This window comes from Geotrypetes seraphini, chromosome 14, assembly GCF_902459505.1.
Source record: "Geotrypetes seraphini chromosome 14, aGeoSer1.1, whole genome shotgun sequence".
Classification (NCBI taxonomy): Eukaryota; Metazoa; Chordata; class Amphibia; order Gymnophiona; family Dermophiidae; genus Geotrypetes; species Geotrypetes seraphini.
Window position 1 is genome coordinate 21,228,942 of NC_047097.1, and position 25,803 is coordinate 21,254,744.

Consider the following 25,803-nt stretch of genomic DNA (forward strand, 5'->3'; position numbering starts at 1 on the left):
GTGGCGGTTCCTCTTCCTCTGCCTCTCTCGGACGACCTTCTGATGCAGGGTCCCATTCCCTTGTTCGACCCGTCTCTCTTCTGTCTTACGGCGTGGCTCTTGAAAGGGGTCGCCTTAGCAAGAAGGGATATTCAGACAAGGTGATCGCTACACTGTTGGGGTCCCGGAGGCTTTCTACCTCTCGGGCTTATGTGCGGGTTTGGCGTCTCTTTGAGGAATGGTGTCGGGCGCGGGGAGTGACCTCTTTTCGCGCTTCTCTGCCTAACATTCTAGAGTTCTTGCAGGATGGCCTGGATAGAGGCCTGGCTTGGTCTTCTCTCCGGGTTCATCTTGCGGCCCTGTCGACCTTTCGAGGGTTGGTGTCAGGTCAGCGTTTATCGGCTCTTCCTGATGTGATTCGGTTTCTGCGGGCGGCCAAGTTGCTTAGGCCTCCCCTACGGCCCTCGGTTCCCTCTTGGGATCTTAATCTGGTTCTCTCTGTTTTGGTGCGCCCGCCTTTCGAGCCCTTGGACGACTGTTCTTTGAAGGACCTTACTTTGAAGGCGGTCTTTTTAGTGGCCATTACTTCTGCTAGGAGTATTTCTGAGCTGCAGGCTTTCTCTTGTAGGGCTCCCTTCTTGGAGTTGTCTAGGGAGCGGGTCGTCTTGCGGCCTGTTCCTTCCTTTCTGCCGAAGGTTGTTTCTCCTTTTCATGTCAATCAATCGGTGGTTCTCCCGGTCTTGGGTGGTCGGGAGGGCTCTTCTGAGCAACGGCAGCTGCGCAAGTTGGATGTCGGTCGGGTCCTTCGCTCTGATGTGCAGCGGACCCAGGAATTCCGGAAGTCCGATCATCTCTTTGTCCTCCTGGCTGGTCCTCGTCGGGGAGCTGGCGCTTCTAAGGCTACTATTGCGCGCTGGATCAAGGAGACGATTGCTTCCGCTTATCTTCTGAAACAGCAGCCTGTTCCGGAGTTTCTCAAGGCTCATTCCACTCGGGGTCAGGCGGCTTCTTGGGCTGAGTCGTCGCTCGTGCCTCCGGTGGATATTTGTAAGGCTGCGGTTTGGTCCTCCTTGTATTCTTTTGTTAGACATTATCGGGTAGATGTTCAGGCGCGTCGGGACGCGGTGTTCGGTGAGCGTGTTCTGGTATCGGCCCTTCGGGGGTCCCGCCCGTGAGAGGGACTGCTTTGGTACGTCCCATTCGTAAAGTTAACCTCTACTGGTCTGGAGAGTGCTAAAGAAGGAGAAATTAGGTTCTTACCTGCTAATTTACTTTCTTTTAGCTTCTCCAGACCAGTAGAGGTCCCCACCCTGTCTGTTGTTGTTGTTGTTGTTGGGGCTGTTTTCGCGGGCAGTTTTTGTTTTTTGCTGCGGGTTCTAGTATTTTTCTAGGGCCGGGGAGAATTAAAGAACAGCGGCTGTGGCTCGGCTGGCTTAGCTGGCGAGCTGTGGGGACATTTTCCTTCGGGTATTTCTCCTCTGCATTTTCCAACAGCATTTGGGTATGTTATTTGTTACTCCTGTTCGGAGTATTGTTTTCTTCCTGTTTTCCAGTTCTTGGTTCTGCTTGGCTATTCGGCAGACTGAGGGAAATAGAGAAGGGAGGATAGTATATACTGTCTCAAAGTTTTGTTTTCAGTCTCCACCTGCTGGTCATGATTAGATATATACCCATTCGTAAAGTTAACCTCTACTGGTCTGGAGAAGCTAAAAGAAAGTAAATTAGCAGGTAAGAACCTAATTTCTCCCTCTTCACCACAAACACCCCCTCCCCCTTTTCAGGGCATGTATATTGTGTGTACGTAACATGCTGCACATGTACATGCCTGTTTTGCATACTATTGAGCACATGTGCATGAATGCAGCTTAACTTTCATAGAATTGCCACCATCATGTCTCAGTTTTAGCATACTTGTTACTTCTTGTACCTGGAATCCTAGCGTTGGGTTCAACTGTCCACCATTCATTGCGTGTTAAAGAAGTCCTTTAATCTTTCTTTGCCAAAACTTAAGATATTAAGCTACTAAGGAAAAGAAGCTGGTTGTTTTGACTGTTATTCCTTGAAGCCAGAGAGGAGGAAAAACAGTTAAGTACTGGAGTCAATTTATATTTGATAAGACTGAACTCCTTCCAAGCCAGCTTGAAGAAAATGATGCAAGCATTTATCTTTAAATGTCTTATCTGTAGGGTCCAGGAATGTTGCAGCCCTGATGACCCAATATAAAAATACAGTATGCTGTCAGGTAGGGTACCAGGAGGATCCATGCTACAGATAAATTATAGAAAACAAAACAGTTGAATGTATCTGTGCCACACAATTTTGTCATCTTTCAGGAATGACATTTGCATCCAGGTAGTTACCTTCCTTTTTATATTTCTCTTGATTATGGTTGCATTCCAAAAGTAAACTAACCTAGACTGGACAGCCAGATTAAGAAATATATACATTTTATTCTAATGTTTTGTTTCTGTAATTTTTTCAAAGGAAATTTTTGGAGTGTAAATATCTAGCTGGAAACAGTACATTCAGTTTTTGTTTGTTTGTTTTTATTCTCCTTGGACAGCTATCCTTGGAATGCACAATTTGATACCACAATTTGATGGTATAGACAGCAGTAACAGTGTCAGCAAAGATGGATATTCAAGTGAGTATGAAAGTTGGCCTATAGAGTATATACTGTTGTTTATCAGAGGTGCGAATTAACACACACAGCCATGGCCACACATTGAGAGCCACTTTAAACATAAGAATAGCCATGTTGAATGAGAGGAATCGGGAGTGGGGCTTGTTTTGGTTGGTTTGTTTATGTAACATGACAATCTGATGACATGGCTTATGATGTGTGCAGTGTTTCATAAATATGTGTTCAGTCATCAATAAAAAATTGTTTAAACTTAAATCTAATCTAATCTAAACCTTAAGTTTATATACCGCATCATCTCCATGAGAATGGAGCTCGACACGGTTTACAAGAACTTAAAATAGTGGGTAGAGAAGAAGAAAAAGGATTACATGAACCTATGTGTAGAAGGGGGGAGAGAAAGGGGGGAAGGATAGAGCTACAATTTGCTGAAAAGCCAGGTTTTCAGTTGTTTGCGGAATAACTGAAGGGAGCTCAGGTTCCGCAGCGGGGTGGTGAGGTCGTTCCAAAGACCTGTGATTTTGAAGAGAAGGGATTTTCCCAGTTTGCCTGAATAGTGGATGCCGCGTGGAGAGGGGAAGGCTAGTTTAAGCCTTTGGGCAGTTCTGGAGGAGTCGGGACTGGAGGAGTTGAAAGACAGTGGGATAAGAGGAGGCAGGATTCTGTGAATGATCTTGAAAGCCAGGCAGGAACATTTGAAATGGATTCTGGAGATTATTGGGAGCCAGTGAAGTTTGGCAAGGAGTGGGGAGGCATGGTCAGACTTGCGTTTTGAGAAGATCAGTTTGGCTGCAGTATTCTGGATTAGCTGGAGTCTTAGAATACTTTTTTTTGATAGATTTAAGTAGATGGCGTTGCAGTAATCTAGTTTGGAGAAGATGATAGATTGGACAAGGATGGCAAAGTGTTGTTGGCTGAAGTATAAACATAAACATAAGAATAGCCAGATGGTCCATCTAGCCTCCTTTCAACAGTGGCCAAATAAACCCAAATAGTAGCAATATTCCATGCTACTAATCCAGAGCAAACAGTGGCTTCCCCCATGTCTGTCACTTTGTCTGTGTAGCTTGATGAAACCATTAGTGAAAGATGTATATTAGGATAAGGGATCATCGCATAGTACAGGTACAAGATCCTTTATCCGAAATTCCAAAGATGGCTCCACAACTTTGGAACACTTTAGCCTCAGCATGTAAGAGAGGAAAATGATCTTAGCCGTTTTAAAAGTAACTTAAAGAGTTTCATTTTAAAGATGCTTTTAATCTTTAAATTATGTTCAAATTTTATACTAGTTTCCCATCAGGTTTCTACTTTTCCCTTCCTAATGTTCTTTCCATCTATGGTTCTTTTCTGTACTTTAAAGCATTGAATTGTAGTTCTATCCCTCCTTACCTTGTGCATTGATTAGTCTGTCGGTCTAACCCATCATTTTTAAATTTTAAATGGTATGTCTAAATATATGTTTATATTTTTATTACTGTTGTAACTTGCTTAGTAAATCTAAATAAGCGACTCAAATTAAAATAAAACTTGATCAAAATTTGATGCAAACCAGAAATAGTTAATTTCCCCGATGTGACATGCTAAAACCAATGCAGGTGCATAAGCATGTGTTTCTCCTGATCTCAGAAATTGCAATTCTTACATCTTTTTCCCAAGAAATATAGCACAAAATCTACAACAGATCTCAATATATTACCGTATATACTCGAATATACAGTGGTGCCTCGCATAACGGACGCCTCGCACAGCGAACGCTGCGCACAACGAACTTTATGTCTTGATCCGTACAACGAACTTCGTTTCACACAACGAAGTCGCCCGAGCTGCATCCTTCCGCGCAGGCACTGCGCTTAACTGCCCTCTCTCCGCCTGGTTCCCTCTTGCCCCCCCCGACTCCCCGACACGATCGGGGCAAGAGGGAGCTCAAGCCCTCTTGCCCCCCCCCCCGACTCCCCGACACGATCGGGGCAAGAGGGAGCTCAAGCCCTCTTGCCCCCCCGACTCCCCGACACGATCGGGGCAAGAGGGAGCTCAAGCCCTCTTGCCCCCCCGACTCCCCGACACGATCGGGGCAAAAGGGAGCCCAAGCCCTCTTGCCCCGCCGATTCCCCAACTCCCCGACAATATCGGGCCAGGAGGGAGCCCAAGTCCTCCTGGCCACGGCGACCCCCTAACCCCACCCTGCACTACATTACGGGCAGGAGGGATCCCAGGCCCTCCTGCCCTCGACGCAAACCCCCCCTCCCCCCAACGCCCGCCCCCCCCAAGAACCTCCGACCGCCCCCCCCAGCCGACCCGCGACCCCCCTGGCCGACCCCCACGACACCCCCAACCCCCTTCCCCGTACCTTTCTGTAGTTGGCCGGACAGACGGGAGCCAAACCCGCCTGTCCGGCAGGCAGCCATCGACAGAATGAGGCCGGATTGGCCCATCCGTCCCAAAGCTCCGCCTACTGGTGGGGCCTAAGGCGCCTGGGCCAATCAGAATAGGCCCGGGAGCCTTAGGTCCCTCCTGGGGGCAGGGCCTGAGGCACATGGTCGGGTTGGGCCCATGTGCCTCAGGCCCCGCCCCCAGGAGGGACCTAAGGCTCCCGGGCCTATTCTGATTGGCCCAGGCGCCTTAGGCCCCACCAGTAGGCGGAGCTTTGGGACGGATGGGCCAATCCGGCCTCATTCCGTCGATGGCTGCCTGCCGGACAGACGGGTTTGGCTCCCGTCTGTCCGGCCAACTACAGAAAGGTACGGGGAAGGGGGTTGGGGGTGTCGTGGGGGTCGGCCAGGGGGGTCGCGGGTCGGCTGGGGGGGCGGTCGGAGGTTCTTGGGGGGGGGGCGGTCGTTGGGGGGAGGGGGGGTTTGCGTCGAGGGCAGGAGGGCCTGGGATCCCTCCTGCCCGTAATGTAGTGCAGGGTGGGGTTAGGGGGTCGCCGTGGCCAGGAGGACTTGGGCTCCCTCCTGGCCCGATATTGTCGGGGAGTTGGGGAATCGGCGGGGCAAGAGGGCTTGGGCTCCCTTTTGCCCCGATCGTGTCGGGGAGTCGGGGGGGCAAGAGGGCTTGAGCTCCCTTTTGCCCCGATCGTGTCGGGGAGTCGGGGGGGCAAGAGGGCTTGAGCTCCCTCTTGCCCCGATCGTGTCGGGGAGTCGGGGGGGCAAGAGGGCTTGAGCTCCCTCTTGCCCCGATCGTGTCGGGGAGTCGGGGGGCAAGAGGGCTTGAGCTCCCTCTTGCCCCGATCGTGTCGGGGGTGCCAGGGACCACACGGAGTCACCCACCGTACCACCCGATTCGGGTAAGCGCAGGTATCGGTGGGTGGCTTATTTGCGGGGGGGGTGCCTTATTTTACATTTTTTTTCTAAAAAGGGGGGGCTGTCTTATTTGATGGCCCTGCCTTATCATCAGGGAAACACGGTAGAAAAAAAAAAAATGAACAGTTAAGTCCCAGTTTTTGCCGCTGAGACTCTGCCCTCTCACTGTAAAATTAGACTCTACTTAGTCTGTCTTTAAATTTAAAAAATGTGTGTTGTTTTAAAAAACAATTATGTTTTTAGATGTATCTAAATAAAAATAATAACCAAAAATTTATCTTTTTTTATGTCATCTTAGCATATTTTATGCTACAGAACGAATTATTTTTTTTAACATGTATTCCTATGGGAAAACGCGTTTCACACAACGAACGTTTCACATAACAAACTTGCTCCTGGAACGGATTAAGTTCGTTGTGTGAGGCACCACTGTAAGTTGATCCGAATATAAATTGAGATCCCCACTTCCCCCAAAAAAGGAGGAAAAATGGTTGACTAATATAAGACGGGGGCTTAATATACAAGTTCAATGCCCTGCTAGGATCTGCACCCAGTGTGCCCTCCCTCACGCCCTTCCCTGCCAGGCTCTGCATCCAGCCCTCTTCCCTTAATTACCAAGCTCTGTATCCAGCCCCCCTCACTCCCTGCCAGTCTCTGCATCCAGCCCTCTTTCCTCCCATCCCTACCAGGCTTTGTACCCAGTCTTCCTCACTCCCAGCCAAGCTCTGCACCCAGCCCTCTTCCCTCCCTGCCCTACCTGCCAGGTTCTGTACCCAGCCCCCCTTAGTCCATGCCAGGCTTTCCACGGCGTCTGCATTATCATTTGAGTTAACAGCATTTGAGTTGTCTGCCTAAGTATCATTTGAGTTGCCTGCCTAAGCATATGCGCTAGTACGGGGGGGGGGGGGGGCACAGGGGCTGTGGCCTCCCCAAAAATTTGATCCCTGGTGGTCTAAGGAGCAACGGGCAGAAGTGAGCTTTTCACGCTCCTGCCCACTGCTAACCTGGTCGGTGGCATCTGATTTCTTCTGCTGCTGAGCGGCAACCAGCAGAAGCGTGCTTTGGCGCTGCCTGCTCAGCAGCTTCTTTGAATGGCTCTCGTGAATTGCCTATGAAGGGGAAAGAGTCGTTAAGGTGGGGCGCCAGATTTAGGCGTTGAAAACAATGCCATGACGCAACACCCAATCAGCAGGGGAAGGGGCAGAGAAGTAGAGGGTAACTGGAGAATCAGAGGGAAGCAGGGACAATTCCTTAGCTTCCCAAGGCCATTGTTCACCCATGTTTGTGCCCCCACACACAAAGCAATTAGAAACATTAAGAGAGAAGGCAATAGTTTCAGCAAATTGTAGAAATAGGTTACGGGCAACATGACTGGGTTCAAACTTGTGCTTTAGTTCTTCAAAAACTGTATGGAAAACCTTATGGGATGAGGTTTTAGCTCTGGTGGTGGTGACCTGTATTTCAATTCTAGCAGCCGGGTCACTGCCAGACCTGTCATTGTAAAGGCCATAGTGATAGGGGGTGAGGAACATACGAGGAGTCTGACTAGTCAAATTTACAGGGGTGCAGGTGTCTAACTTACACTCGGGAGGGGCTGGTAACTTGCTAAGGAACATACCCGGAAATCCAATAAACTTGGCGGGTTTCCAGGTGGCCTGAACTACATCTGCCCACGTAAAGCAGGAGGTCATAGCGGTGCGGGCAGGGCACATGTACTTTCCGGCTGAGGAATAGGAACGTTGCCAATACAGACCACCACAGCCACGCCTGTCATACCTGGCACTTTTTTAAGCCCAAAATCAGCTCTGAAATAGTCAAGGTCAGCAGTAAGGGAGCAGACATCGAAAACAATGGAAGCAGGGTGATCAAGGGAAGGAATGGGGATGGACAGTTTATGATCTGGTTTAAAAATGGGAAGGATCTCTAGGGAAATCTTCATGGGAGCAGAACTAGGGTCAAAACAAATTGCATTTGGCAGGGTACAGACAGTGTAGAAAGTACCTTTATATGTTCATGTCCCCGAGATTTTGTCAGGGGGCAATCATAAGCAGAGAAGTACAGAAGTGTTGTGGTTGTCAATTGGCCAGCTTGACAATATTATTATTATTATTATTATTATTATTAGGTTCTTATATCCCGCCATACCCAAAGAGTTCTAGGCGGTTTACATTCGTTACATTAGGATCCGGTCTGAACCCGGATTTACAAAAATTTTATCGGAATTGCAGGTAGCGCGGAAGGAGGCACAGGTTTATCGTAGTTGGGTTAGAGGATAAAATGGAGGGAGTGGGAAACCAGAAGAGGGGGGGGAGAGGGAGGTGGGGGTGGGGGGGTTGGAGTGTATGCGGGGAGTAAGGACTAAGGGTCTTGTTCGCGGAAGAGGTGTGTTTTGAGAAGTTTTCTGAAATCTAGGTAGGTCGGGGCCTCTAGCATCATTTGGGCTAGCCAAGGGTTCAGCTTGGCCGCCTGGAAGGCGAAGGTTTTGTCGATGAATCTTTTGAGCTGGCATGATTTTATGGAGGGGAAGGTAAACAACTGGATTCTGCGGGATTTCTTGTTGGTGCAATACATATTGAAATGTGGGGAGAGGTATTTTGGTGAGAGACCAAATACTGTCTTGTAACAGATGCAGGCGAACTTGAAGAGGACTCGGGATTCGAAGGGTAGCCAGTGCAGTTGGTGGTAGAAGGGGGTGATGTGTTCCCATTTGTTCAGGCCGAAAATGAGGCGGACAGCTGTGTTTTGAATCAGTTTTAGTCTTCTGGTGATTTTCTTTGTGGAGCTTAGGTAAATGATATTGCAATAATCCAGTATGCTGAGGATAGAGGATTGAACTAATAGTCGAAATGCAGTGTCATCGAAGTATTTCTTTATGGTACGGAGTTTCCAGAGTGCTGAAAGGCCTTTCTTGACAATGAGGTCGGTGTGATTTTCTAGGGATAGATGTTTGTCAAGCGTGACTCCTAGTATTTTTAATGTTTGTTCGAGTGGGAAAACCAATCCTTTCACCTGGATTGTGGTGTCTTTGATTTTGTCTTTGGGGGTGGCTAGAAAGAATTTTGTTTTGTCTGGGTTGAGCTTTAGTTTGAAGGAGAGCATCCAGAGTTCTATCTGGCTGAGTATGCTAGTTATGTAGTTGAGAAGATCCTGGGATAGACTGGTTAGAGGGATGAAAATTGTGATGGCATCTGCATAGATGAAGAATTTGAGCTTAAGTTTGTGAAGGAGGTTACTGAGGGAGGCGAGGTAGATATTGAACAGGGTGGGGGATAAGGGGGAGCCTTGTGGTACACCGCAGGAGTTCACCCAGCTGTAGGAGAAGTTGTCATTTTTGTGTACCCTGTAGGATCTGTTTCGTAGGAACCCTTGGAACCAGATGAGTACCCGGTCTGAGATTCCAATGTGGGCCAGGCATTCCAGGAGAATAGTGTGGTCAACTAGGTCAAACGCACTGCTTAGATCAAATTGTAAGATCAGGGCGCTGGAGCCCCGACTGAAGAGTATGTGCAGGTGGTCTAGTAAGGAGGCGATGATGGTCTCTGTGCTGTGGTCCGTGCGGAAGCCCGATTGATTGTCGCTTAGGATATTGAATTTTTCCAGGTATGCGGAGACATGGGAGGCACAGACTAGAGGGGGATACAGGGGACGGAGAGGCCATAAGGGGCAGGAGCACGAGGAAGAGGAGGAGAACTGTGCCTTGGAAAGCTCTGGCCATATTTACATACGCAGCACACAGTAAGACAGAGAGAAAGAATCAAAAGGGCAAAAAACACATAAAAATCACAGGGTATGAATGAATCATGTGGGCCCACGACAGAGAAAAAGAATCAAAAGGGCAAAAACACATAAAAATCACAGGGCATGAATGAATCATGTGGGCCCACGACAGAGAAAAAGAATCAAAAGGGCAAAAACACATAAAAATCACAGGGCATGAATGAATCATGTGGGCCCACGACAGAGAAAAAGAATCAAAAGGGCAAAAACACATAAAAATCACAGGGCATGAATGAATCATGTGGGCCCACGACAGAGAAAAAGAATCAAAAGGGCAAAAACACATAAAAATCACAGGGCATGAATGAATCATGTGGGCCCACGACAGAGAAAAAGAATCAAAAGGGCAAAAACACATAAAAATCACAGGGCATGAATGAATCATGTGGGCCCACGACAGAGAAAAAGAATCAAAAGGGCAAAAACACATAAAAATCACAGGGCATGAATGAATCATGTGGGCCCACGACAGAGAAAAAGAATCAAAAGGGCAAAAACACATAAAAATCACAGGGCATGAATGAATCATGTGGGCCCACGACAGCACTAGAAGAATTAATGCAAAACTTCACAATCCACAGATGGGGCAGGCTTAATGTCCTTAGCATGCACTAAAGTATTTTGTCCATGCAGCTTTACAGCAAAGGGAAAAACCAGTTCCACAGTAAAGGGTCCAAGGAACGGTTGATTTTTTTTCCACGTTGTCTTGTGATGATTGCGCTTGTAGACAGCGTGACCAGGGTGGAACTTGTAGGTCCACGAGCGGGGTAGGTCAGCTTTGGGGCCCTTGCAATAATGCTGGAGTTCACGGACAGCTGTCTGCAAGGAAACAACATAGTCTTGTAATACTGCTGGCAAGGACTTGTTTCCAGGGGCACGAAACCAAGGCTCAAAAGGAAGCCGTCCAGTTAAAAGCTGGAACGGAGACATGGTCAATTTGTTCCGGACACCATACAACGTAGCAGGCAGGTATGCTAGCCAATCGGAGCAATAAGGGGGCATGAGCTTTTGCAGTGCCACTTTTAGAGGATCATGGGCCTTCTCTGCGTACCCGTTACTTTGTGGATGGTAAATGGTCACAAATTTTTGTGTGAGGTCCAGCTGGGCACAGACCTCTGCCAAGAGGTCATTAACGGAAATGTGTGCCATTGTCCGATGCACAGTCTGGAGGTATTCATATGGACTGTGCAAACAAACCCTCTCGGGGGGGGGGGGGTAGGGAATAATTTGCAGGGCCTGTCCTCCTGCCAGCCTGCCAAGTTGGATACCCAAACATATACATATTTGGGAGATCCCTCATTCTGGAGTACTATCTCCATTGGAGATAGTGCTGACTGGAACATGGATTGTACAGGGTCAGCATAAATATGGCTCTGATTAGCATATATAGGTTGTTTAAAGGTGGGTCGTGGTAGCTGTACTGGGATTTGGTGTTGTGCCAGATGGTCCCTAAGCACACCGACCATGGGGTGGTACAGGGTTAAGGTGGTTGCACAAATGTGAACTGTGGACTCATCCAGGTTACTGCCAGCTCTTCTGGTCATAACGGGACGTCCATCTTTTGGAAAGGAGTCTGTGCAGGCACTTGTGCTGTATTATTGTCGGATACTGCATCAGACAACTCAGAGTCTGATCCAGAGTCCTCAGTGTCTGGGTGACTGCTAGGCAAATTTAATCCACTTTGAGGGGGTCAAAGGAGAAATTAGGTTCTTACCTGCTAATTTACTTTCTTTTAGCTTCTCCAGACCAGTAGAGGTTAACTTTACGATTGGGTATATATCTAATCATGACCAGCAGGTGGAGACTGAAAACAAAACTTTGGGACAGTATATCCTAGCCCCTCCTCTCTATTTCCCTCAGTCTGCCGAATAGCCAAGCAGAACCAAGAACTGGAAAACAACAGAGAGAAAAAACAATACTCCGAAAGGAGTAACAAATAACATACCCAAAAATGCTGTTGGAAAATGCAGAGGAGAAATTCCCGAAGGAAGAAGGTCCCCACAGCTCGCCAGCTAAGCCAGCCGAGCCACAGCCGCTGTTCTTCAATTCTCCCCGGCCCTAGAAAAATACTAGAACCCGCAGCAAAAACCAAAAACTGCCCGCGCAACAGCCCCAACAACAACAACAACAGACAGGGTGGGGACCTCTACTGGTCTGGAGAAGCTAAAAGAAAGTAAATTAGCAGGTAAGAACCTAATTTCTCCTTCTTTAGCACTCTCCAGACCAGTAGAGGTTAACTTTACGATTGGGACGTACCAAAGCAGTCCCTCTCACGGGCGGGACCCCCGAAGGGCCGATACCAGAACACGCTCACCGAACACCGCGTCCCGACGCGCCTGAACATCTACCCGATAATGCCGAACAAATGAATGCAAGGAGGACCAAACCGCAGCCTTACAAATATCCACCGGAGGCACGAGCGACGACTCAGCCCAAGAAGCCGCCTGACCCCTAGTGGAATGAGCCTTGAGAAACTCCGGAACCGGCTTCTGACTCAGAAGATAAGCGGAAGCAATCATCTCCTTGATCCAGCGCGCAATAGTAGCCTTAGAAGCGCCAGCCCCCCGACGAGGACCCGCCAGAAGCACAAAGAGATGATCGGAGCTCCGAAACTCCCGGGTCCGCTGCACATAAGCATGGAGGACCCGACCGACATCCAACTTGCGCAGCTGTCGTTGCTCAGAAGAACCCTCCCGACTACCCAAGACCGGGAGGACCACCGATTGATTGACATGAAAAGGAGAAACTACCTTCGGCAGAAAGGAAGGAACAGGCCGCAAAACAACCCGCTCCTTCGAAAACTCCAGGAAGGGAGCCCTACAAGAGAAAGCCTGTAGCTCCGACACCCGTCTAGCGGAAGTAATGGCCACCAAAAAGACTGACTTCAGCGTAAGGTCCTTCAACGAACAGCCATCCAACGGCTCGAAAGGAGGGCGCACTAGAACAGAGAGAACCAGATTGAGATCCCAAGAGGGAATTGAGGGCCTTATGGGAGGCCTGAGCAACTTGGCCGCCCTAAGAAAGCGAATCACATCAGGAATGGCTGACAAACGCTGACCTGTCACCAGCCCCCGAAAAGCCGACAGGGCCGCCAGATGAACCCGAAGAGAAGACCAGGCCAGGCCCCTATCCAGGCCATCCTGCAAAAACTCTAGAATGTTAGGCAGAGAAACGCGAAAGGAGACCACTCCCCGCGCTCGGCACCATTCCTCAAAAAGACGCCAAACCCGTACATAAGCCCGAGAGGTAGAAAGCCTCCGGGACCCCAAAAGTGTAGAGATCACCTTGTCGGAATATCCCTTCTTACTCAGGCGGCCCCTTTCAAGAGCCAAGCCGTAAGACAAAAGGGAGACGGGTCGAACATGGGAATGGGACCCTGCGTCAGAAGATCGCACCCGAGAGGCAGAGGAAGAGGATCCGCCACCAGATGCCTCACCAGATCCGCATACCACGGACGACGAGGCCAATCCGGAGCCACCAAAACCACCAGCCCCGGATGGCGAACAACGCGAAGCAGTACTCTGCCCACTAATGGCCAAGGAGGGAACACATACAACAGCCCCTCCGTTGGCCACGGTTGGACCAGAGCATCCAGACCCTCGGCCAGACCGTCCCTGCGACGACTGAAAAAGCGGGGTACTTTGGCGTTGCCACTTGTAGCCATCAGATCCATCAGGGGCTGCCCCCAAGCACGCACTAGCAACTGAAACGCCTCGGCGCCGAGACACCACTCTCCCGGATCCAAGAAGTGACGACTGAGGAAGTCCGCCTGAACGTTTTCTACCCCGGCAATGTGAGAGGCCGAGAGGTCCAGAAGATGCGACTCCGCCCAAACCATGAGCCGAGCCGCCTCCTGCGCCACCAGAGTGCTCTTGGTGCCCCCCCTGACGATTGACATAAGCCACCGCCGTGGCATTGTCCGACAGGACTCTGACCGACTTGCCCAACAAAAGGGAGTGGAAAGCCAACAGCGCCAGCCGGACCGCCCTGGTCTCCAACACGTTGATCGACCAGGAGGCCTCCTCCGTGGACCAGGTTCCCTGAGCTGAGTGACCCAGGCACTGGGCCCCACAACCCAGGAGACTCGCATCCGTAAGGAGCACCGTCCACTGCGGAAGATCCAGACCCACCCCCTGAACTAGGTGAGGGGTCCGGAGCCACCAACGCAGACTGCAGCGCGCCAAGCCTCGCAGGGGAACCGGAACATCCATCCCGTGCCTCTGGGGAGACCACCTCCGGAGCAGAGCATACTGGAGAGGACGCATGTGGGCCCGCGCCCACCTCACCACGTCCAGGGACGCCGCCATCGACCCCAGGACCTGGAGGAAATCTCGCGCCCGAGGACACCGGGACGCCAAAAGCAGGCGAATCTGAGACTGCAATTTGCTCACCCGGGCCTCTGGGAGGAAGACCTTCCCCAAGGAGGTGTCGAACAGCACCCCGAGGTACTCCAGACGCTGAGCCGGAACCAACCGACTCTTGGAAAGGTTGACCACCCAGCCCAGCGACCGGAGAAACTCCACCACCCGAGCCGTAACCCGGGAGCTTTCCTGCAACGACTTGGCCCGAATTAACCAGTCGTCCAGGTAGGGGTGTACCAGGATGCCCTCCGACCGCAAGGCTGCCGCGACGACCACCATCACCTTGGTGAACGTCCGGGGAGCCGTGGCCAGCCCAAAGGGAAGCGCACAGAACTGATAGTGCCGACCCAAGATCGCAAAGCGCAGGAAACGCTGATGAGAGGCCCGAATAGGAACATGCAAGTAGGCCTCCGTCAGATCGAGAGAAGTGAGAAACTCCCCCGGCTGAACCGCCAGAATGACCGACCGCAGCGTTTCCATACGGAAAGAGGGAACCTTGAGAGCCCTGTTGACCCCTTTCAAATCGAGGATGGGCCGAAAAGTCCCCTCCTTCTTGGGCACCACAAAGTAAATGGAGTACCTGCCCGTGCCCCACTCCGGGGGGGGCACCGGAACTACTGCCCTGAGATCTAGCAAGCGCTGAAGGGTCTGGCGAAACGCCAGCGTCTTCCCAGGAGTCCGACATGGAGAAGCGAGGAAAAAATCCGGCAGAGAGCGGGCGAACTCCAGGGCATAACCGTCCCGCACCACCTCCAGGACCCACTGATCGGACGTGATCTCGGCCCATTTGGGAAAAAAGTCGCGCAGCCGGGCCCCCACCGGAACCAAGGGGGGCGCCGGCAAGGCGTCATTGTGCAGGACGGGAAACGGGGGAACCGGCGGAGGGATTCCCTGCCCCCCGACGGGCCCCCCGAAAGGGCTGCATGCGCTGGAAGAACCGACCCCGGGAAAACCCCGGAGACTGGAAAGAAGCAGCCCCACGCCCAGGGCGATACTTGCGAAATTCCCGCAAACGCCCCCGGGCCGCACCACCCCGAGACGCCGGGCGGGCACGGTCCTCCGGCAAACGGGGAACTTTCGAATCCGACAGAGTCTGAATCAACTTATCCAAGTCCTCTCCAAATAAAAACGACCCCCGAAAGGGAAATTTAGTAAGCTTAGCTTTGGACGCAGCATCCGCCGCCCAAGCGCGCAGCCACAACACACGCCTTGCGGCCACGCCAAAAGCCATGGACTTAGCCGAGATCCGCACCAAGTCATACAGAGCATCCGAGAGGAATGAGGCAGCCATCTCAATCTTCGCTACCTCCTGATCCACCAGAGACCAGTCGTCAGACTCTCGATCCAAGACCCGCTCCGCCCACCGAAACACGGCGCGAGCGACCAGTCCCCCACAAATAGCCGCCTGGACCCCAAAGGCAGAGACTTGAAAATTTTGCTTAAGGATGGTCTCCAATTTGCGCTCCTCAGAGTCCCGCAAGGCAGAACCGCCCTCAACAGGCACGGTATGCCGCTTGGAAATAGCCGAGACCACCGCATCAACGACTGGCGAAGCTAACGTAGCCCGATCCCCTTCAGGAATGGGATACAGGCGAGCCATGCTGCGCGCCAGCCGAAACGGCGTCTCCGGCGTTTTCCACTGCTCAAGAATAATATCCCGAATATCCTGATGCATAGGAAAAGAGCGGGAAACGGAACGGATCCCTCGTAACAGAGGGTCCCCCACACGCGGAGTCTCCGGCGGCGCGTCCTCAAAACGCAAAGCCGAAGAAACCTGTTGAATAAGGTCAGGCAGCTCATCTCTCTGAAAAAGGCGCACCACGGACGCCTCGTCACTGGAGAACGGGAAACCCGACAACCCGCCGCCAGCTTCCGTCCCCTCCAGAGGGTCCTGGAATTCCTCAGAAGGGTCCAGGTCCTCCTCCAGACCGACACGTTCCTCCGACCACAAATCCTCGTCCCACGACACCCGCGGACGCTTGGACAAGAGAGGCGGCGGAGGGGACGTCACGTCAGACGAGAGAGGCAAAGCCGCAGGGAGCGCGGAGGAAACCCCACCCCCCGAGACCCCCTGGGCGCAACCGGGACCCCCAGCCGCCTGAAAATAGGCTTTGCATAATGAAAAGAAAAAATCAGGGGAAAAACCCCCCGAGGGTCCCAAGGGACTCCCTGCCACAGCAGGGGACCCAGCAGAAACCTGCCCCTGCTTAGCCAAAACAGGGGGAAGGTCACCTGAGGTGGAAGACAAAATGGAGGGGCCAGACAGAGAAGATGGCGTCTTTCCCGCCAAAACAGCTCCCTCCATAGCCTGCAGCGGCTGAGAGACCTGAATAGTCTCAGCCGCTAAAACAGGCAAGCCGGCATCAGCTGTCAAAATATCAGCTGAGAGGGAATCCTCTAAAACCCGACCGTCGGCGGCTCGGGGAATCCCTCCGTGGGCGGACGGAGAAGACCGGGCTTCTCCACCGTTCCCTGCTGACTCGCGAGGCACCATCGGCGGGGAGCTCTGGGCGCCTGCAGCCGCTGCCGACGGAGCTCCTCCACCGCACCGGCCTGAACACCGCTTGCACAGGCCGGCCGCGAGTGCCTCGCGTCTGGAGCACAATGAGCACTTTTTCCCTTTAGAAGTGCTCATTGCTCCATACGCGACCTAGCTGTAAAAAAGTGCCGGTTAGTTGAAAAAATACAGTAAAATACAGTTTTCTTAAAGGGATACAACCCTCCAGACCAGCACTACCTCAGGATTTTTTTTTTTTTTTTTTTTTTTTTTTTTTTACAGAACAGACTCCACAGGCTCTCGAAGCAATATGCCTTGCTTGATTTAGGGGGCAAGGCTTACTGCTGAGGCTCCTCTAAAAAAATATGGGGAGGTGGAGGAAGTGGGGGGAGGGACCCCGCTCGTGATCCGCCGGGTTTGACACCCCCGAGGTCGGACGAACCCCCAAACAGAGTCCGTCCAAGCTCCGTCCGGCTAAAAACAGGGACAATAAACCCCTAAACAAATTCCAACAGCCCTACCAAGGGAGATGGGTACAGATCACTCAACACCTGCTGGAGACTGAAAGAAGACTGAGGGAAATAGAGAGGAGGGGCTAGGATATACTGTCCCAAAGTTTTGTTTTCAGTCTCCACCTGCTGGTCATGATTAGATATATACCCAATCGTAAAGTTAACCTCTACTGGTCTGGAGAGTGCTAAAGAAGTCGCATTTCCCTCAATTCTAAAAGGGTTGGATGTTCCAAAACTGGCAGGAGAGACTACTGTGGGTACTGCAGACCCTGGCACACTTTTTACCAGGGGCGGGGTTAAAAGGCACAGGGGAATACAGCAGGCTTGTCCAAGTTTGTTAGCACAGGATAGAGAGGCGCTGCCTGAGGTGCCACAGGCACTGGGCTATCTTCATATGGCGGTGATCAAAGATTTTTTATGAAATAACAATGACTGGAAGGTAAACTCTTTACCTAAGGGAGGTTTTTCAGCCTTCCCTTCAGAGTTTCACAACTCTGAGTATTTTTATAAACATCTTTTTGATCACCCTCCATAGGCTAGTCATTTACAAAGGCCAGTTTTGTGTTATATATCTTTAGAAAATGGATGTATGGCAGAAAGTGAAGGAGAGAAAAACAGCAAATGGATAAGGTGGCCCTGGATACAAAGTTAAGAGCACAGACAGAAGGAAGTACAGCCAGAGACTGGGAAAGATGGTTTGAAAACCAAAATCACCAGGCAACAAAAGTAGGGAAAATGATTTTATTTTCAATTTAGTGATTGCATTGTGTCAGTTTTGAGAAATTACATCTGCTGTCTGTATTTTGCATTGTTCAGGAAGAAATGCATTTGTTTCTATTTCTCTGGGGGTTGTACTGCATGCAGAGTCTTGCATAAGAACATAAGTACTTTTAGGGTTATCTATGTTCTGCATGTGTGACCAAAGCCAGGTGTTCTGGTAGTATTGAATGTTGAAAAACATACAATGTGCTTTGCATAGTTTTAATTTTGCGGTTAACCATTATGTATTGTTAATAAGATTATATTGTGTGTATATATGAAAAATGAATGGGAAAAATGGTATTACAATTACAGTAGCACTATTATGGGGGGGGGCGGGGTCTGGGGTGGAGCTTGCGGGCCTCTCCAAACAAAAAAGCATTCCGCTGCCTATATGCCTAAGTATTTGCTGAATTGGATGTTTTGGAATCTATATTAGGGGCACATTTATATTTATAGATGCTGTTAAATTGTACTTATGTGGTATGACATGTCAATTTTTATAACAGAAGAAATTTTATTTATCATGGATAAGGTTCGTTCATTCATTGTAGAATTACTACTGTATTTCAGATGTGGTCAGAGGTGAAAGGGTCAAACCCATTTCTGATGAACCACCTAATCCTACAAATGTAGAAGAGACTTTACAGAGGATTAAAGACAATGATTCTCGCCTGACAGAGGTTAATTTGAACAATATAAAGGTAATTTTTCTTTAAGTAGTTCACTTTTCCTTCATTGCCCTAAACAAATTCACATCAATTCAAGTGAATTGGAAAAGGAAATGTCAAGAGTCTTTTATGACAAAGAAGCAAATCTCCCAAATTAGGGCAGCATAACTGAAAACCCCCAAACCATAGCTGTATAGTATTGCTTGTATGGTTCATTATATATTCCTAGTATTTAGGAGGTTCTTTGAAAAACATCTCTTCAGGTAAATAGCAACATATACATGTGGAGATTAGTAGAAATCTATATCTCATGGAGAGCCGTACTACAAAGAAGTTTCAAGGTGGGATGGGGTGTGCTTTTCCCATTTTACAAGGGGAATACATGTAGAGACCAAATAATGTCTATGTAGGCTTCTATATCCACCAATGCACAAGTAAAGGCCAGCTGAAACCCCCACCTTCTGACACTTCCTCCCACATCAGTATCACTACCCACCCTCAAGCTCCCCCCCAAAAAACAGTCTAGTTTCTCCCTAGATCTAATATCCCCAAATTCTATCCCCAGCACCTATCCTGTATTCTATCCCTAATTGCTCCTGCTCTGTTGAGCTCTTTGACCCCTAGCAGTAGTATCACAAGACTACTCCTAGGAGGTCAAAGGTGCCATTTTGAATCTGAAGCCCAGTGGAGGGGTGAGTTGGGGAGGTTACTGGACTGCTTTTTTTGAAGGGGTGTATTAATGGATTACTTAGGAGAGGGGTGAGGGGGACTGGCATAAGAGGAGATGGGGAGGGGAGTGCAAATGTTAGTGGGATGGTGTTAAAACTGCTCCTACACAGTTGGGGAGAGAAGGATGCTCTTTTTCTACAGCAATGGACGAGACCAGTAAAAAGTTACTAAAAAAAAAAAATTCCACAAATAAAACAGAGCAGGAATAGGTTATCCCAGGACAAGCAGGCAGCATATTCTTAACGTATGGGTGACGTCACCGACGGAGCCCCGGTACGGACCTTTTTAACTAGAAAGTTCTAGTTGGCCGCACCGCGCATGCGCGGGTGCCTTCCCGCCCGACGGAGGAGTGCGTGGTCTCCAGTTTCTTCGTTTCCGCGGAGCGAAGAAGACGCATGTGCTTTTCAACGGCCGTTGAAAACTCTCAATTTGCCTTCCCGCTCGCGATTTTTGATCCAATTTTGGTTCTATTTTTGTCTTTCGACTTCATTCTTCTAAAAAAAAAAAAAAAAAAAAATTCTTTTCGTGTCTTTTTCCTTATTTTTGCAGCCGGCCCCGGCGGGGCCTGTTGTAATCATCCAAGCCTCCGGGTTTGATTTCGCGGAGGCCGTGTTTCCCTTCATGCCCCCTCAACCGGGCTTCAAGAAGTGCCAGCGGTGTGCACGCCCGATCTCTTTAACTGACCCACACAACTGGTGCCTTCAGTGTTTGGGTCCAGAGCATCGGGCTGACACCTGCACCCGCTGTGCTACTCTCAAGAAACGCACTCTTAAGAACCGGCAAATACAGCAAAATATTCTTTTCGGTACCGGTTCTACCATGGATCAGGCCCCGACGTCGACGGCACCGCCTAAATCGGCACCGACCACATCGACACCACCTGATCCTCCTTCGGGATCGATAGCGCCAGGTAAGCCGGCTAAGAAGCCTTCCACTTCCCTTGAGCGACCTCCAGCTACAGCGGTGACCCCGGTTCTTCCGACGTCCCGCCGCTCCCGTAAACGCTCCGCTCCGATCACGGTGAGTGCCTCGTCATCGGCCTCCTCATCACCGGAGCGTCGAGCAGCACCTATGGTACCGAAGAAATCTAAAGCGGTACCGGTGCCCCCATTGGAGGACCGAATCTCGGCCATCCTCCAGGACAAGCTTCAGGAGCAGCTACAGAAGCAACTCCAACAGCTCCTTCCAACCTTACTGGCACCGCTCCTTCCGGTACCGGTCCAGCCCGAGCTTCGCACCGCTCCACCGGTATCCACCCCCTCGGTACCGTTGAATACATCCATGCCGGTCTTATCTGCTCAGCCTGCACTTCAGACTTGCTCGGCAGAGGACCCTTCCCAGGCCCCAGATCGACGCCGGTCGTCTCGGGATCGGGATCGGCACCATTCCTCCAGGGACAGAGATCGACGCCGGTCTTCATCCCCCGGCACCGTATCCATGCGATCTGGCAAGTCCCTTTCTAAAACCCGCCATACTGAACCGGCTATCAGGGACCCAGACCTATGGGAACAATCCCCACTCGGTACCGAGGAGGATGCCTCTTCTACAGATGAGGAACCCTCCATGGCTGAAACCACTTCTAAGCCTGAGCAATCCTCCTTCACGAAGTTCCTTCGGGAGATGTCAGCGGCTCTCTCCATCCCCCTTGAGTCCGACTCTAAGAAGTCCCAGGCCTTTTTAGAAGCTTTGGACTTCGACCAACCTCCCAAGGAGTTTCTTAAACTTCCTGTACATGATATCCTCCGGGAAACATTTTATAAAAATTTGGAGACTCCATTGACTGTTCCAGGTGCCCCTAAAAAACTGGACAGCTTATACCGGGTCATCCCTATTCCGGGATTTGACAAATCCCAATTGCCCCATGAGAGCCTCCTTGTAGAGTCCACTCTCAAAAAATCTCAAGGCTCCAGCGTTTATGCCTCCACCCCTCCTGGCAGAGAGGGAAAGACAATGGACAAATTTGGAAAGCGCCTGTACCAGAATGCCATGCTGGCTAACAGAGCCAACAATTACACCTTTCATTTTTCATTTTATATGAAACACCTGGTCCAACAACTTTCTGCTCTAGACAAATATATACCTGAGCGTAAGGTCCCACTCTTCCAACAGCAGATTTCCAACCTCCTTCAGCTCAGAAAGTTTATGGTGCGCTCGATTTACGACTCCTTCGAGCTTACTTCACGAGCCTCCGCACTGGCTGTGGCCATGCGACGCCTAGCCTGGCTGAGGGTGTCTGACCTTGATGTAAACCACCAGGACCGTCTCGCCAACGCGCCCTGTCTTGGTGACGAACTTTTTGGGGAGTCTCTTGATACCACAACACAAAAACTTTCGGCTCATGAGACCAGATGGGACACCCTCATTAAACCCAAAAAGAAAACTCCACCGGCACGACCATACAGGCCTCAGTCCTCTTATCAACGTCGATTCTCTGCCAGGCCGCTGAATCCTCCTCAGCAGCAATCTCGCCGTCCTCGCCAACAACAGCACACTCAGGCTCGCTCTCAGTCTCACCAGGCGACCAAGCCTCTCCCTCAGACTAAACCTCCTCAGCCCTTTTGACTCCTTTCTCCAGGGCATAGCCAGTCTCCACCCTTCGATGCCTCTTCCTCAACCTATCGGAGGCCGCCTCACCATCTTTCTCCAACGCTGGGAGGCCATCACATCAGACCTGTGGGTTCTCAACATCATCCACCACGGATACTCACTAAGGTTCCAGACTCTTCCCATAGATCATCCTCCCGTAGAGTCTGCTTCTCACTCCTCCCAAACTCCTCTCCTACTCAGGGAGGTCCAATCCCTCCTCCTCCTCAATGCCATCGAAGAAGTTCCTCCAGACCAAAGGGGTCAGGGATTTTACTCTCGCTACTTCCTGGTACCCAAGAAAACGGGAGATCTTCGTCCCATCTTAGACCTCAGGAACCTCAACAAGTGTTTGGTCAAAGAAAAGTTCAGAATGCTCTCCCTGGCCACGCTTTATCCTCTTCTATCTCAACACGACTGGCTATGTTCCCTGGACCTCAAGGAGGCCTACACTCACATCCCAATCCATCAGGCTTCGCGTCGCTACCTCCGATTCCAGATACAAAATCACCACTATCAGTACAAGGTGCTGCCCTTTGGTCTCGCATCATCACCCAGGGTGTTCACCAAGTGCCTGATTGTGGTAGCGGCTTTTCTCAGGTCCCACAACCTACAAGTGTTCCCATACTTGGACGATTGGTTGGTGAAAGCACCTACATCTCCGCTTGTGCTGCAAGCCATTCATCAAACCATCTCTTTCCTCCATCTCTTGGGGTTCGAGATCAATTATCCCAAGTCACATCTGCTTCCTACGCAGCGCCTGCAGTTCATCGGAGCAGTTCTCGATACCAATCAGATGAGGGCGTTCCTTCCTGCCGACCGGCACCGGACGCTACTTCACCTTTGCCGGCAGGTGCTCCTTCATCCATCCATCCCTGCTCGCCAGATGATGGTCCTTCTAGGCCACATGGCCTCAACAGTCCATGTGACTCCTCTGGCACGACTCCACCTCAGGATACCTCAATGGACCCTTGCCAACCAATGGTCACAGACCACGAATCTTCTTTCTCATCCCATCTCTGTGACATCGTCTCTTCAGCAATCTCTTCAATGGTGGTTGAACTCCTCAAATCTCTCCAGGGGACTTCTCTTCCATCCGCCTCCTCATTCCATGGTCATAACCACGGATGCTTCCCCCTATGCATGGGGGGCCCACTTGGGCGATCTCCGCACCCAGGGACTTTGGACCCCTCAGGAGCGTCAACATCACATCAACTTCCTGGAGCTCAGAGCCATGTTTTATGCTCTCAAGGCTTTCCAGCATCTCCTCTACCCTCAGGTTCTTCTCCTGTGCACGGACAACCAAGTCGCCATGTACTACATCAACAAGCAAGGCGGCACCGGATCTCGTCCCCTTTGTCAGGAGGCCCTCCGAATCTGGACCTGGGCCATAGCCCACAATCTGTCCCTCAGGGCTGTCTATATCCAAGGCGAACAGAACTCCCTGGCCGACCAGCTCAGCCGCATCCTGCAACCTCACGAGTGGACCCTGGACCCTCCTACTCTCCACTCCATTTTTGCTCGCTGGGGCACCCCGCAAGTGGACCTGTTTGCAGCTCCTCACAACCATCAGCTGCCCCAGTTCTGTTCCAGACTCTACTCTCCGCATCGTCTGACCCCAGATGCATTCCTACTCGACTGGACGGATCGGTTCCTCTATGCCTTTCCTCCACTCCCTCTGATGTCGCGGACCTTGTTCAAGCTCCGCAAGGACAGGGCCACCATGATTCTCATCGCCCCCCGGTGGCCCCGACAACACTGGTTCTCCCTCCTGCTCCAGCTCAGCTCCAGGGAGCCCATTCCTCTTCCTGTGTTTCCTACTCTGCTTACACAGCAGCATCAGTCTCTACTACACCCCAATCTGTCTTCCCTCCACCTGACTGCTTGGTTTCTCTCGGGCTGACCTCTCCAGATACCCTGTCTCAGCCTGTCCGTCGCATTCTGGATGCCTCCAGGAAACCCTCCACGCTCCAATGTTACCATCAGAAGTGGACCCGGTTTTCCTCTTGGTGCCTCCTGCATCATCACAATCCCACCTCATTGGCGGTAGAGACCATTCTGGACTATCTGCTCTCTCTGTCCGAGGCTGGTCTCAAGTCTACTTCAATCAGAGTCCACCTCAGTGCCATCACTGCGTTTCATGAGCCTATCCTCGGAAAACCTCTCATGGCTCACCCTCTGGTTTCCCGCTTCATGAGAGGCCTCTTCAACATCAAACCACCTCTACAGCCTCCTCCTGTCGTCTGGGACCTAAATGTGGTTTTGTCTGCCCTCATGAAACCTCCTTTTGAGCCTCTTGCTACTACTTCGCTCAAACTTCTCACATGGAAGGTGCTTTTCCTCATTGCCATCACCTCTGCCAGGAGGGTCAGTGAGCTGCATGCACTGGTCGCCGATCCACCGTTCACTGTTTTTCACCATGACAAGGTGGTTCTGCGTACCCATCCTAAATTCCTTCCCAAGGTGGTTTCGGCTTTTCACCTCAACCAATCTATTGTATTGCCTGTCTTCTTCCCGAAACCCCATTCTCATCCTGGGGAACAGGCGTTACACACACTGGATTGTAAACGTGCCCTTGCATACTACCTTGACCGTACCAGGGCTCACCGATCCTCTCCTCAACTTTTTCTGACCTTCGATCCCACCCGTCTGGGTCGTCCTGTCTCTAAACGAACGCTGTCCAATTGGCTTGCTGCCTGTATTGCGTTCTGTTATACTCGGGCCGGCCTGTCACTGGAAGGAGCTGTCACGGCCCACAGGGTCAGAGCTATGGCTGCTTCTGTGGCTTTCCTCCGTTCCACGCCTATTGAGGAAATCTGCAAGGCGGCCACTTGGTCTTCAGTTCATACGTTCACTACTCACTACTGTCTGGATACCTTCTCCAGACGGGATGGACACTTCGGCCAATCTGTGTTACAAAATTTATTTTCCTAATGGCCAACCATCCCCCCTCCCTCTCTGTTAGCTTGGAGGTCACCCATACGTTAAGAATATGCTGCCTGCTTGTCCTGGGATAAAGCACAGTTACTTACCGTAACAGGTGTTATCCAGGGACAGCAGGCAGATATTCTTACGACCCACCCACCTCCCCGGGTTGGCTTCTTAGCTGGCTTATCTTAACTGGAGACCACGCACTCCTCCGTCGGGCGGGAAGGCACCCGCGCATGCGCGGTGCGGCCAACTAGAACTTTCTAGTTAAAAAGGTCCGTACCGGGGCTCCGTCGGTGATGTCACCCATACGTTAAGAATATCTGCCTGCTGTCCCTGGATAACACCTGTTACGGTAAGTAACTGTGCTTTATGGCCTTCCACAAATTACTCCAAAAGAGACTCCAGGAGTACGGTCCAATCACATTTATTAAAAAAAACAAAACCTAATGTTGGTGGGACCCTGGAGTCTCCTTTGGAGTAATTTATGGAATGCCACCACCTATCCCTAATTCTGTTTGCTTCTTTTTTTCTGCCATATACATACAGCTTTTTATCTTTTAAATTCCTGCTCTCCCTTTGGACATGCAGTAAATACAGGTATTTTATAAAGTTCATAGTTCACTTTTCTTTGATCTAGCACCCAAGTGATTTACAAATACAAGTAAAAGCAAAAAAAATAAGATGTATAAGAAAGGGAAGAAAAAGTGGGAAGCACAATTATCCTGCCCTGTTTATCAAGATCTGCATCTGCAGTTCAAGGGAAAGTGAACTTTTCTAAACATTCACTTGCCAACCTGATGAGAGATTTTGTTTCCAAAGTGTTCTATAAAATGCCAAAAAAAAAAAAAAAAAGAAGCCCTTGGACACAAAAGATATTGTCAGGTTGGCAAAAGAATGCTAGAAAGGTTCACTTTCCTTGAAATGTGATTTACTGCAGATATATTGTTTTTGCTTAGGGCAAAATAGAAGGCCTAGGTTACAATGAATATCAAATACAGAAAAAGGAAAAGACAATATTAGTGGATAGTATAAGATCTGACAGAGCCTTTGTAAAACGCAGG

General features: G+C 50.5%; 1 protein-coding gene across 2 annotated transcripts in view; it reads left to right on the plus strand.

Annotated features, from left to right (window-relative positions):
• The window catches only part of LOC117348099 (tropomodulin-3-like), a 73,777-nt gene that overhangs the window by 25,244 nt on the left and 22,730 nt on the right, over positions 1–25,803 (plus strand). For both annotated transcript variants that reach the window (XM_033919787.1, XM_033919788.1), the window contains exons 5-6: positions 2,543–2,623; positions 18,402–18,532. In XM_033919787.1, the coding sequence (XP_033775678.1) occupies positions 2,543–2,623; positions 18,402–18,532 (212 nt within the window). The remainder of the gene's footprint in view (positions 1–2,542; positions 2,624–18,401; positions 18,533–25,803) is intronic.